This window comes from Neovison vison, chromosome X (genome assembly GCF_020171115.1).
Source record: "Neovison vison isolate M4711 chromosome X, ASM_NN_V1, whole genome shotgun sequence".
Lineage (NCBI taxonomy): Eukaryota > Metazoa > Chordata > Mammalia > Carnivora > Mustelidae > Neogale > Neogale vison.
Window position 1 is genome coordinate 68888296 of NC_058105.1, and position 14646 is coordinate 68902941.

The 14646-nt window shown below is 35.3% G+C and overlaps 1 protein-coding gene across 4 annotated transcripts in view; it reads right to left on the bottom strand.

Annotated features, from left to right (window-relative positions):
* Positions 1-14646, bottom strand: part of CHIC1 (cysteine rich hydrophobic domain 1) — a 72837-nt gene that overhangs the window by 31482 nt on the left and 26709 nt on the right. For 3 of the 4 annotated variants that reach the window (XM_044234775.1, XM_044234773.1, XM_044234772.1), the window contains exon 3: positions 11570-11725. The exons of the other annotated variant lie outside the window; for it this stretch is intronic. In XM_044234775.1, the coding sequence (XP_044090710.1) occupies positions 11570-11725 (156 nt within the window). The remainder of the gene's footprint in view (positions 1-11569; positions 11726-14646) is intronic. 4 annotated transcript variants of the gene reach the window in all.

Genomic DNA, 14646 nt, shown 5'->3' on the forward strand with positions numbered 1-14646 from the left:
CTTCAAAAAAAGGGAGAAATTAAGACATTCCCAAATGAATAAGCACTGAGGGAGTTCATTCCTATGAGAATTATCTGTAAGAAATGTTAGAGAGAGTCCTTCAGCCTGAAATAAAAGAACATTAGAAAATAAGTCACATGAGGACATAATGCCAGTAAAAGTAACTCAATAAATAAAAGGCAGTATTGTTCTGTTTTTGTTTTAGAACCCCTCTTTTCTACCTATGTGATTAAAAAATGCATAAAGTAAAATGATAAATCTATGTTAATAGATATAAATATATAAAGATATAATTGTGATAACATATAATGGGAGGAGGTATGCATATGTACAGGAGCAGAGTTTGTGTATTATCAAAACTAAGGTGATATTAATTTAAACTAGTGTGTTTAAAGGTGCGTGTTAAGGAGGGTACCTATTGCATGGAGCACAGGGTGTGGTGCATAGACAATGAATCTTGAACACTGAAAAAAATAAAATTAAATTAAAAAAGAAAACAAAAACCAAAAAAAGATGTTAATTATAATCCCTAAGAAACAACTAAGAAAATAAATAACTAAGAAATATATTAAAAAAAAGGACATGAGAAGGTATACGGTACATTACAAAAATCAGTTAAATGTAAAATAAGGAAGTAATGGAGTATTTGAGCTAAAAAATATATGACATATGGAAAACAAATAGCAAAATGACAGAAGTCCTTCCTTATCTGTTATAGACTGAATTACTTTCCCCCAGTTCATATATTGACGTCGTAACTGCCCATACCTCCGAATGTGACCATATTTGGATATAAGGTTTTTAAAGAGGTAATTAAGTGAAAATGAGATAATCAGGGTGAGCTGTAATCCAATATGACTAATCACTTCTGATACGGATACAGACATGTTTAGAAGGAAGACCAGGTAAAGACTCAGAGAGAAAACGGCCACCTACAAGTCAAGGAGAGAAACTTCAGAGAAAAAATAAACTCTCCCAACACCTTGATCTCAGACTTAGTCTCCAGAACTGTGAGAAAATAAATTTATTGTCTAAACCACTGCGTCTGGGGTACTTTATTAAGGTAGTGCTGGTAAACTAATATGTTACCATTAATCACTTTAAATGTATGTAGAGCAAACTCTCAATTCAAAGGCAGAGATTTGCAGAATTAATTTAAAAAACATAATCCATCTGGGGTGCCTGGGTGGCTAAAGTGGTTAAGTATCCAACTCTGGATTTTTAGCTCAGGTCTTGGTCTCAGGGTCCTGAGTTTAAGCCCTACACTGGGCTACATGCTGGGTGTGGAGCCTACTTAAAAAACAATAAAACATAATCCATCTATATCCTGTCTACATAAGAATCCATTTAGATTCAGAGACAGAAATAGTTCCAAAGTGAGAGGATGGAAAAAGCTACTCTATGTAAATAATAACAACAACAAGAGCTGAGATGGCTATAATAATATGAGACAAAATTATTTTAAGTAAAGGAAATGTTACAAGTGAAAAAGATGGACACTGTATAAGTCTTAATATGCTCAGGTTGTTATAACAAATAGAATAGACTCAGTGACTTAAATAGCAGAAATCTATTTCTCATAGTTCTAACAGATGGGAAATCTTAGATGAGATGTTGTTGAGTTCAGGTGAGAGCTCTCTTCCTTGGCTTCCTTGGCCCCTGGCTGGCAGATAGCTTCCTTATTGCTGTGACCTCCCATGGTAGAGAAAAAGCAAGCTCTGGTCTTTTCTTACAAAGGCACTAATTCCATCATGAGGACCCCACCCTCATGACTCCATCTACACCTACTTACCTCTCAAAGACCAAAATACTATCCACCTGAAATATTATCTAATTAGTGGGGAGAGCTTCAACATATAAATTTTAGGAGGAAACAAACAATAATTCCATACCAGCATACTTCATAAAAGCATAAATCAATCAATAAGAAATTACAATTATAAAAACAAACATAACTAAACACACACCTACAAAATGTGTGAAGCAAAAACTGACCAAACTGAAGAGAGAAATAGATATTTCTACAATAATAGAGTCTTCATTACCCCACTTTCAATAACGAGTAGAACAACTACGAAGAAGATCAATAAATAAATATAGGGCTTGGACAACACTGTCAACCAACTATACCTAACACATATATGGAACACTCTGTCCCACAACAATATAATACAAATTCTTCTCAAGTGTACATGGAGTATTCTCCAGGATAGGCCGTATGTTATGTCACTAACCAAGTCTCAATAAATTTAAAAAGAGTTAAGTCTTACAAAGTATAAAACTAGAAATCATAAGAGAAGAAAAACATAATATTCGTGTTGCAAGACTGAGAGAACAGTCCCTTTCCTCTGAACACCCCTATCAATTTAGCAAATATTATAGCAAAAAAGGGTAAAAGTTATTTTAAAATAGTGGCATGAATAGGCCTGAAAGTTGACTTATAATATCACAGTTGTTTCACTGGTAAATGTAAGAATGGGTAAATGAAAACTTTCATTTCATACATCATGTAGCCATAGAATTCTAGTAGAGCCAAGGGCAACTAGAAGTTGCTCAGGGTACCCTAATTTTTATTTCTTTTCTTTCACCTAATTTGTTACAAAACATATTCATGAAGTATACTGGCTAAAAAATGTTCATAAGGCAGTTTACAAAGAAGTTCTTTTCTTGGAAACATTTTACAATCCGTTTACACAGCAACCTTGTGATATAGGGCAGTGTAACCACATTATTTCCATTTTATTTTGTGGGTAACACAAATATGACTTTCATAAAGCTAGATACCTAGAGTTGGCTAGAGTAGGTGGCAAATGGTAGATCTCAGGCAAAATCTGTCATGCTGCCTGTTTTTGTAAATAAAGTTTTACTGTAACACAGCAATGCTCACTCATTTGCATATTGCTTATGGCTGCTTTCATACTAAAAGCACAGAGCTAGATAGTTGCAACAGAGACCTCTGGCTCACAAAGCCTTAAGTATTTACTATTTTGTCCTTTAAGAAATATTTGTCTGCTAGAGAATTAAAACTCATTGAGCTGTATATCATACCACTTATCCTAATGTTTCTTGTCCCAGCAATAGGAAATACGACCTAGGCAACATGATGTAGTCAAGAGAATACAGTGTTACAAGAGACAGAAACCAAACAAAACAGAAAAAATATTTTTCTGCATGTGTCATTTACTATGTGACACTGGGAAACTCGCTTTATCTCTCTGAATCTGTTTCCACACCTGTAAAATAAGGGATTGGGGCTATATGAATGCTAATCATCTTTCCAATTAAACTCTTAGAGTTTATACAACTTAGTTTACAGATTATGAAGCAGCAGTGACAGCTTAAAAGTTCTTAAATTATTTTTATTTTTAAAAATTTCTACATGTGGACTAAAAGGCAGTGAGGCACCTTAAATTTCTTTATCATCACACTACCTTAAAAGTAAGTAGTACTAAAAAAAAATAAGTAGTACTGAGACACATAGGTGGCTCAGTTGGTTACGTGTCTGCCTTTGGCTCAGGTCCTGATCCCAGAGGGCTGAGATCGAGCCCCTCATCAGGCTCCCTGTTCTGCTGGGAGCCTGCTTCTCCCTCTTCTTCTGCCATTCCCCTTTCTTGTGCTCTCTGGCTCTCTCTCTCTGTCAAATAAATAAACTCTTTTTAAAAAGTAAGTAGTAGTAGCCTGATTCTATCAGTGAGGAAAATTGAAGCTCCAGAAAGGGCAGTATCTTACACAAGGTTACCAACATGTGCTTAGTGTTTTGTTTAGTGTGTTAACAACATAGCATGTACAAAACCAAGGGCCATAACTATAAAGTGTACAGAGCAAGGCAGATAACGTAAATGCTGGGTGGTTCTGTGGTAAATCAGAGACCTCATACCCTATTTAAAGGAAGAAGCCACCACTCAGCTAGGGCCAATTGCTGAAAGATTTTAAGAGAGACTGGCTATCTCAAATTTTATTTTAAATACTCCAATTTTAAGTGTTGGCAATTCATTCAAATGTTTAAAAAAAAAGAATGGTCTAGATGTGGCCCAGAAGATGACAATTTGAAAATATGTATTTAAAAAATCTTTCTATTTTATTATTTTTTGAAGAGTTTATTTATTTGACAGAGAGAAACACAGAGAGCACAAGCAGGGGGAGTGGCAGGCAGAGGGAGAGGGAAAAGCAGGCTCCCCACTAAGGAGGGAGCCTGATGTAGGGCTTGATCCCAGGACTCTGAGATCATGACCCAAGCCAAAGAGAGATGCTTAACTGTCGGAGCCACCCAGGTGCCCCTAAATAAATATGTTTAAATTGACATTTTAGTGATCTAAGAATACAGATGGTCCCTGATTAATAATCATTCTGTTTATGATTTTTTCAACTTCCTGATGGTGTGAAAGCTGTATGCATTCAGTAGAAACTGTACTTACAATGCTGGATTATGATCTTTTCCTGGGCTAGTAATACGCAGTATAATACTCTCTTGTGATGCTGAACGGTGGCAACAAACCACAGCTCCCAGTCACCTATGCCATCATGAGGGTAAACAACTGATACACTTAAAGCCATTCTGTACCTGTGCAACCATTCTGTTTTTCACTTTCAGTACGGTATCCAATAAATTACACGAGCTATTTAATACTTTATTATAAAATATGCTTTGTGTTAGATTTTGCCCAGCTACAGGCTAATGTAAGTGCTGCGAACACATTAAAAGGTAGTTAATCTATCATGTTTGGTAGGTTACATGTATTAAATGCATTTTCAACTATTGATATTTTCTTTTTTTTTTAAACTCATAGAGCAATTCAGTAATGTGGCAGGATACAAAAATCAATGCACAGAAATCAGTTGCTTTCCTATACACTAACAATGTAACTGCAGAAAGAAAAATTAGGGAAATCAATTCCACTTATGAGCAACAAAAACTGTAAGATACCTTGGAATAAACCTAACCAAAGAGGTGAAGGATCTATACTCTAGAAACTACAGAACACCTACAAAAGAAAGTGAAGAAGACACAAAAAGATGGAAAAACATTCCATGTTCATGGATTGGAAGAATAAACATTATCACTGCCCAGAGCAATCTATACTTTCAACATCACCCCAATCAAAATATCATCAGCATTTTTCAAGGTACTGAAATAAAAAATCCTTAAAGGGATGGAACCAGAAAAGACCCCGAATGCCCAAGGAAATGTTGAAAAAGAAAAAGCTGGGGAAATCACGGTGCCTGACTTCAAGCTATACTACAAAGATACAATCACCAAGACAGCACAGCCTGGTACTGACACAAAAACAGACACATAGACCAATGGAACAGAATAGGGAGCCCAGATATGGACCCTCAACTCTATGGTCAAATAATATTTGACAAAGCAGGAAAAAATATCCAGTGGAAAAAAAAGACAGTCTCTTCAATAAATGGTGCTGGGAAAATTGGAATACTATATATAGAAGAATGAAACTCAACCATTCTCTTACACCATACACAAAGATAAACTCTCAATGGATGAAAAACCTCAATGTGAGACAGGAATCCATCAAAGTCCCTGAGGAGAACATAGGCAGTAACCTCTTCAACATTGACCACAGCAACTTCTTTCAAGATACATCTCCAAAGGAAAGGGAAACAAAAGCGAAAATAAACTTTTTGGACTTCATCAAGATAAAAATCTTCTATATAGCAAAGGAAACAGTCAACAAAACAAAGAGGCAACCCATGGAATGGGAGAAGATATTTGCAAGTGACAGTGTAGATAAAGAGCTGATATCCAAGATCTATAAAGAACTTCTCAAACTCAACACCAAAAAAGACCAAATAATCAAGTCAAAAAATGGGCAGAAGACATGAACAGATAATTCTCCAAAGAATACATAAAAATGGCTAAGAGACACATACAAAAATGTTCATGATCATTAGCCATCAGGGAAATCCAAATCAAAACCACACTGAGATACTACCTTATACCAGTTAGAATGGGAAAAATTGACAAGGTAAGAAACAACAAATGCAAGGTGGTACAACCACTTTGGAGAACAGTATGGAGGTTCCTCAAAAAGTTAAAAATAAAGCTAACTCTATAACCTAGCAATTGCACTACTGGGTATTTACCCCAAAGATACAGATGTAGTGAAAAGAAGGACCACATGTACCCAATGTTCATAGCAGCAACGTCCACAGTATCCAAACTGGAAAGAGCTGAGATGTCCTTGAACAGACAAATGGATAAAGAAGTTGTGGTCCATATATACAATGGAATATTACTCAACTATTAGAAAGGATGAATACCCAACTCTTGCATCAACATGGATGGAATTGGAGGAGATTATGCTAAGTAAAATAAGTCAAGCAGAGAAAGTCAATTATCGTATGGTTTCACTTATTTGTAGAACATAAGGAATGGTGTGGAGGACATTAGGAGAAGGAAGGGAAAAATGAAGGGGTAGATATCAGAGGGGGAGACGAACCATAAAAGACTATGGACTCTGGGGAATAAAGCAAGGGTTTTGGAGAGGAGGGGAGTGGGCTGATGGGTTAGCCTGGTGATGGGTATTAAGGAGGGAACATATAGCTTAGAGCACTGGGTGTCAAATGCAAACAATGAATCATAGAACACTACCTCAAAAATTAATTACGTACTGTATGGTGATTAATATAACATAATAAAAAAAGATTTTATTTGAAAGAGACATTGCACGCATGTATATATGCACAAGAGGGAGAGGGGCAGAGAGAGAGAGGCAGCAGCAGATTCCCTGCTGAGACAGACAGGGGGCTTGGTCCCAGGACCCTAAGATCATGACCTGAGCCAAAGGCAGAGCTTAACGAACTGAGCCATGCAGGAGCCCCTCAACTCATATTTTCATTTATGATGGATTTATCCAGATGTAATCCCATCATAAGTCCAGGAAGATCTGTACACTGATAACTCAACTTCATTTTTTAAAAATTTACTTATTTATTTAAATATTTAATTTATTTATTTGAAAGAGAGTGAAAGCAAGAGAGATCACAGAGGGAAAGGGAGAAGCAGACTTGCCACTGAGCAGAAAGCCTGATGCAGGGCTTGATCCCAGGACCCTGAGATAATGACCTGAGCCAAAGGCAGATGCTTAGCTGATTGAGCCACCCAGGCACCTTGATATCTTAACTTCATTGTGAATAATTAATTAACCAAAGTAATGGGGGTGAGGGTGAAATGACAGCATCAGTATTAATATCATTTTCCACTGAATATTCTATTAGAAGTTTGCATAGTAATGTCACATAATTGAAAAAACTGCTTCTCTATATTTTAGGCTATGTGGGAAAGTATCGACAAGTAGACAAAGAGTAAACAGGTCATCAGTAAAAATGATAGATCCTGGATAATATTAAAACCTAAAATTCTGTTCTTAAGTAGCTAAAATTGGCTGTATTTGTATGATTGAAAATCTAAATAATAATTCATGCACACTGAGGCTTTAAAAATAATGGGAATGGATAGGAATTACTGTTTTCTAATTGTTAACAAATATGACAACTAGAGAAAGAAATTTATGCTTCCAATTTTTTTAACTTATAGAAAGTCATCTGAAAATACTGTACATGCTTTGACAAATAATAAACTAAGCTTAACTTAAAGTTAAGCTTTGACCTACTGGTAATTACCAAGGGAATAAAAAAAATGTTCAACTTTTTCATTAGAATTGGAAGGGGAGGTGAACCATGAGAGACTATGGACTCTGAAAAACAGTCTGAGGGGTTTGAAGTGGCGGGGGGGTGGGAGGTTGGGGTACCAGGTGGTGGGTATTATAGAGGGCACAGCTTGCATGGAGCACTGGGTGTGGTGAAAAAATAATGAATACTGTTTTTCTGAAAATAAATAAATTGGGAAAAAAAAAAGAATTAAAAAAAAAAAAAAAAAAAGAAAAGTCATACAGATCGCAGTGTTTCATTATTTTTCTTTTTGAAGTACACATTAAGAAGGGCAGAAGAAAGATGTGGACAAAAAATTAGTTAAGTACTTCTTGGGAATATTTTTAGCCTTTATCAAACAACTGTACTTCTAATTATAGCTATACAAGGTACTGTGATTTTTGAATACAGTTTAGTAAGCTAATTATTATTTAAAAGTTTAAACAAAAATTATTAGTGTGGTACAGGGTGACTTCAGTCTTTCCACCGGGAAATGAAAACATTCCAAAGACTAAAAGTTTTAAAGATGAGATTAAGATAGTAGTCATAAATCCATCATGTAACTAGTAACGTCTTGTTATAATAGTGTTATTTCAACATGTTCAAAACTAAGGAGGATTTCCCCCCAGCTACGTAGGTTACTCTCTTTTCCTTTTCTTCAGAGCAGAAGAAACTCTCCCATATAGTTGTAGCTTGGAAATACTTTATTTTTTTTGAAGATTCTATTCATTTATTTGAGAGAGAGAGAGAAAGAGCCAGAGAGAGGGCATAAGTGGAAGGGAGGGGCAAAGGCAAAAGCAGACTCCCCACTAAACAGGGAGCCCAACATGGGGCTCAATCCCAGGACCCTGGGACCATCACCTGAGCCAAAGGCATATTCCTAACCAACTGAACTGTCCAGGTACCCTGCTTAGAAATACTTTAAATCACATGTTTGGGTTTTGTGAAAAGAGTTGAGTAGCCTAGTTACATTTATATTTACTCCAGTACTCCATTTATATTTTACTCCAGTACTCCATTTATATTTACTCCAGTACTCCATTTATATTTCACTTTAAGATGATGAGAACTCAAAACCAGACAAAGACCCCACCAAAAAGGAGAATTACAGACCAATATCCCTGATGAACATGGATGCAAAAATTCTCACCAGGACACTAGCTAATAGGATCCAACGGTACATTGAAAAGGATTATTCACCATGACCAAGTGGGATTTATTCCTGGACTGCAAGGGTGGTTCAACATTCACAAATCAATCAATGTGATACATTAATAAAAGAAAGGGCAAGAACCATAAGATCCTCTCAACAGATGCAGAAAAAGCATTTGACAAAATACAGCATCCTTTCTTGATAAAAATTCTCAGCAGGGTAGGGACAGAAGGAACATACCTCAAGATCATCAAAGCTATATAAAAAGAACCACGGCTAATATCATCCTCAATGGGGAAAAACTGAGAGCTTTTCCCATAAGGCCAGGAACATGACAGGGATGTCCACTCTCACCATTGTTGCTCAAGATAGTGTTGGAAGTCCTGGCCTCAGCAATCAGATAACAAAAAGAAAAAGGAATAAAAGGCATCCAAATCAGCAAAGAAGTCAAACTCTCATTCTTAGCAGATGACATGATCCTGTGTACGGAAAACCCAAAGACTCCACTCAAAAATTGCTAGCACTCATACTGGAATTTGGCAAAGTCACAGGATATAAAATTAAAGCACAGATGTCAATTGCATTTCTATACACTAACAATGAGGCAGAAGAAAGAGAAATCAAAGAATTGATCCCATTTACAATTGCACCAAAATCCACGTGATACCCAGGAGTAGGTATTCCTAACCAAAATGGTAAAGGATGTGTACTCTGAAAACTAGAGAACACTTATGAAAGAAATTGAAGGAGACACAAGAAATGGAAAACTTTCCATGCTTATGGATTGGAAGGACAGATAGTGTTAAAATGTCTAAGCTCACCAGAGCAATACACATTCAATGAAATCCCTATCAAAATACCATGGCTTTCTTCACGGAGCTGGAAAAAACAATCTTAAACATCATATGGAACCAGAAAAAGACCATGAGTAGCCAAAGAAATGTTAAAAAAAAAACCCAAAGCTGGAGGCATCACAATTCCGGACTTCAAGCTGTATTACAAAGCAGTAATCATCAAGACAGTATGGTCCTGGCACTAAAGCAGACACATAGATCAATGAACAGAATAGAGATTCCCAAAAAGGACCTTCCAACTCCATGGTCAACTAATCTTTGACAAAGAGAGAAAGAATATCCAATGGAAAAAAGACAGTCTCTTCAACAAATGGTGCTGGAAAAACTGGACAGCCACATGTAGAAGAATAAAACTGGACGACTTTCTTACACCTTACATATATAAATAAACTCAAAATGGATGAAAGACCTAAATATGAGAGTGGAATCCATCAAAATCTTAGAGAAGAAAAGATGCAGAAATCTCTTTGACCTTAGCTATAGCAATTTCTTGCTAGACACATCTTCAAAGGCAAGGGAAACAAAAGCAAAAATGAACTTTTAGGACCTCATCAAAATAAAAAGCTTTGCACAGCAAAGGAAACAGTCAACAAAACTAAAAGACAACCGACAGAATGGGGAGAAGATACATGCAGATGTCTTATCAGATGAAGGGCTAGTATCCAAAATCTATAAAGAACTTACCAAACCCAACACCTAAAATACAAATAATCCAGTCAAAAAATGGTCAGAAGACATGAACAGACATTTCTCCAAGGAAGACATACAAATGGCCAACAGGCACATGAAGATGTTCAACATCATTCGGTATCAGGGAAATATAGATCAAAATGACAGCGAGATATCACCACACACCAGTCAGAATGGCTAAAATTAACAACTCAGGAAATAACAGATATTGGCAAGGATGTGGAGACAGGAGAACTCTCTTACATTGTTGGTGGGAATACAAGCTGCTATAGCTACTCTGGAAACCAGTATGGAGGTTCCTCAAAAAGTTAAAAATAGAGCTACCCTATAAACCAGCATGTGCACTACTAGATATCTACCCAAAAGATACAAACAAAGTAATTCAAAGGGGCACCTGCACCTCAATGTTTATAGCAGCAATGTCCACAACAGCTCAAATATGGAAAGAGCCCAGATATCTATCAACAGATGAGTGGATAAAGAAGAGGTGGTGTGTGTGTGTGTGTGTGTGTGTGTATACATATATATATATTTCATATATATATATATGAGAAATGGAATATATATAAAATGGAATATCACTCAGCCATCAAGAAGAATGAAACCTTGCTATTTGCAATGATATGGATGGAAGTAGAGGATATTATGCTAAGTGAAATAAGTCAGTCAGAGAAAGACAAAAATACCATATGATTTTACTCATATGTGGAACTTAAGAAAAAAATGAACATAGAAGGGAAGGAAAAATAAAATAAGATGAAAATTGAGAGGGAGGCATACCATGAGAGTCTCTGAACTCTAGGAAACAAACTGTGGGTTACTGGAGGGAGGTGGGGAGAGGGAAGGGATAATTGGGTGATGGGTGAAAAAAGAGCATTTGATGAAATGAACACTGGGTGTTATATGCAACTGATGGATCACTAAATTCTATCCCTGAAACTAATAAAAAATAGTCAAAAAAAGAGAAAAAAAATAAAATGATGGGAAATCATATTAAGTGACAAAGTATTGATAAAGGCTGGACAAATTACTTTATCTCTCTGTCCCTAAACTTGTCTCTAGAATGAGGCTAACACTGTTAAGAGAATTTTTAAAAATCATGTAACACTGTTAAGAGAATTTTAAAAAATCATGTAACATACTCGGTACATATAAGGGTCAATAAATGTTAGCTCTACGGTTATACAATAAAATGGTTACTCACTCTTTTGTTGAGACAAATAACAGGCCACAGGCTGCAACCCAGTGTGCAACAGCAGCAGAGACAACCACATAGTAGCCATTTCACATTGATCGGGAGAGCCTTTTTCAAACATGCATTTACACGGCCAATGCTCGTCTTAAATTCTTCCGGGGCCACCTATAACAAGGGTGCAATCTTTACTTAACATTTTGTGGGCAGCTTTCCACTATTTATCTCTAAATGTGAAGAAAATGTTTGTCTTTTACAAACATTTTAAGGAATTACATGTCTAAATAGATTTCCTCCTTTACTGTATTACCATACTCTTGGATGACATTAGAAAGCAAAACAGTATAATTTCATGTTTACAGAACTTAATTCTGATGTTCAAAAATAATCTTCTGAAATTACCAGCATTAAAATGACAGCAAAATTGGTGGTAAAGAATACCTGTCAAGCAGTTTTTCTGCCAAACATTCTCATTATTCAGGCAATATTATAGTCTCCAATTATTCTCGCTAGTAAGACCAGAAGCATAATGTAACAATAAAAACCTAAATACTGCCAGAGAAAATGGAATTAAAATTAGACTCTGGTTATATTCCTGGATTATTTTTAAATAGGCAACTCTTGAAACTTTCTCCCTGGCAAATTTGCAGCACAATTTTAATACTTGCCATAATTTGTAGGGAAAAATTACACTAACAAGACAGTGAGGAGTAACGGCATTAAAAAAGTGTCTTAATAGCATAAAATGTACTAAAAAAACTGCTGTAAATTTTGAAATTTGAAAGGTTTTTAAATATACAAATTTAATATCTTAATTACTATCACCATTCCTGGAAGTGGCTGCTTGTGCCTCTCTGTAAACAATGACAAAGTTAGTTCAAAGGCAAGAGCATGACAGGCATAATTAGATTTATACTGAAAATTCTGCTTGAAGGTTATACAATTCAAAGGCATACTAAAAATAGTTTGCTTTCAGTGAAATCACATTTGTGGATCACAAAAATTATTCTCTTTCATTTAGAAAGCTGTCAGACTGTAAAATCTATGGGAAAAAATTCTAGCATCTGGCTGGGAATGCAAAAATTATGAAAATATTAGAAAAAAATAAGCTGCTATAAAATAAAAACCCTATTAACACATTAGGTGTATAAAATATGGAGTTTTACAACTCTTCCAAGTAAAAATTGTAGTAGAGAGTTCAATTTATTACATTTTTGTCTTTTAATAGATATATCTTAGAATCAACGCTATAAAAACATGCAGATGTTATAAATATACATGACCAAAGAATTCAGCACCATCATGATTAAAACATTATACTAGCTTTATTAGAATTGTTCACGCCACCCAATAAAGTTAATTGCTTAACCCATACATTTGAGTTTCTTCCTAATATGTTAACCAACAATAGTTGTAAAATTGCAAGGCTCAAAAAACTGTTTTTACATGGGTATGTAAACTAATCTATACACTCCAACTAAATTGCTGGCAATATGACTTAAGATAATCACTGAGTAAAAAGAATTTCAATTAAATGACTAACTTCCTAGGGTAAATATGAAAATAAATTCAGAAAACCAAGCCTTGTAAATGAAAAAAAGAAAATGCTAACAGGCTAAGCATATCAGACAATAAATGAAGATTTTGATTCTACTTACTTATTAGCTATGAAAAATAGGCAAATTCATTTAATTTTTCTGAGTTTTAATTTCTCCTATATAAAATGAAAATAATAACCTTTGTCTCATATATCTTACAGGAAAGGGGCCTCATATCTTAAAAAGAACCTCATTAACCAGAATGCTTTGAAAAAGGAAGCCACTTCCTCTTGACTAGATTTGGAGAAAGAAAAGCAAAGCTCTCTTTTGCATGGTCTCACCTGAAGGCAAGGCATTTGATCAGGTAACCATTAATAATCCATAGCCTTGCTATACGTTCTATTATAAACAAAAGGCTAATTAGCTACATTTTGTTTTTCAATTTTTCATTTTCATTCCAGTAAGTTAACATACAGTGTTATATTAAGTTTCAAGTGTATAAGAGTAATTCAACAGTTCCATACATTACCCTGTGCTCTTCAAGACAAGTGCACTCCTTAATCCCCATCACTACTTCACTCGTCCCCTGATAACCATCAGATTGTTCTCTATAATTAACAGTCTATTTCTTGCTTTGTCTTATTTTTTCCCTTTACTTGTTTTTTTTTTTCCTTTACTTGTTTTGTATCTAAAATTACACATACAAGTGAAATCCTACGGTATTTGTCTTTCTCTGGCTGACTTATTTCACTTAGCATTATATATACTCTCTAGTTCCATCCATGTTGTTGCAAATGGCAATATTCCATTCCTTTATATGGCTGAATAATATTGCATTTTGTGGATATATCTATATCTGTATCTGTAACTATATATCACATTTTCTTTATCCATTCATCAGTCCATGGACACTTACACTGCTTCCATACCTTGGCTCTTGTAAATAATGCTGCTGTAAACACTGAGGTGCATATATCCCTTTGATTTAGTGTTTTCATACTCTTTGGGTAAATACCTAGTAGTGTGATTGCTGGATGATAAAGCAGTTCTATTTTTAACTTTTTTGAGGAACTTCCCTACTGTTTTCCATAGTGGCTTCACCAGTTTGCATTCCCCACAGTACATGAGTGTTCTTTTGCCTCCACATCATTCTTATGGTAGTACCATACTGTTTGGGTTATTATGACTTTGAAATATAACTTGAAGTCTGGAATTGTGATGCCTCCAGCTTTGCTTTCCTTTTTTAAGATTGCTTTAGTCATTTGGGATCTTTTGTGGTTCCAGACAAATTTTAGGACTGTTGATTCTAGTTGTGTGAAAATGCTGTTGTAGATTGCATTAAATCTAGACTGCTTTGGGTAATATAGGCATTTTAACAATATTTGTTTTTCCAATCCATGAGCATGGAATGTCTTTCCATTCCTTTGTGCTGTCTTGAATTTCTTTCATCAGTGATTTATGGTTTTCAGAGTACAGGTCTTTCACCTTTTGGGTTAGGCTTATTCTTAGGTGTCTTATTATTTTAGATGAAATTGTAAATGGGATGTTTTC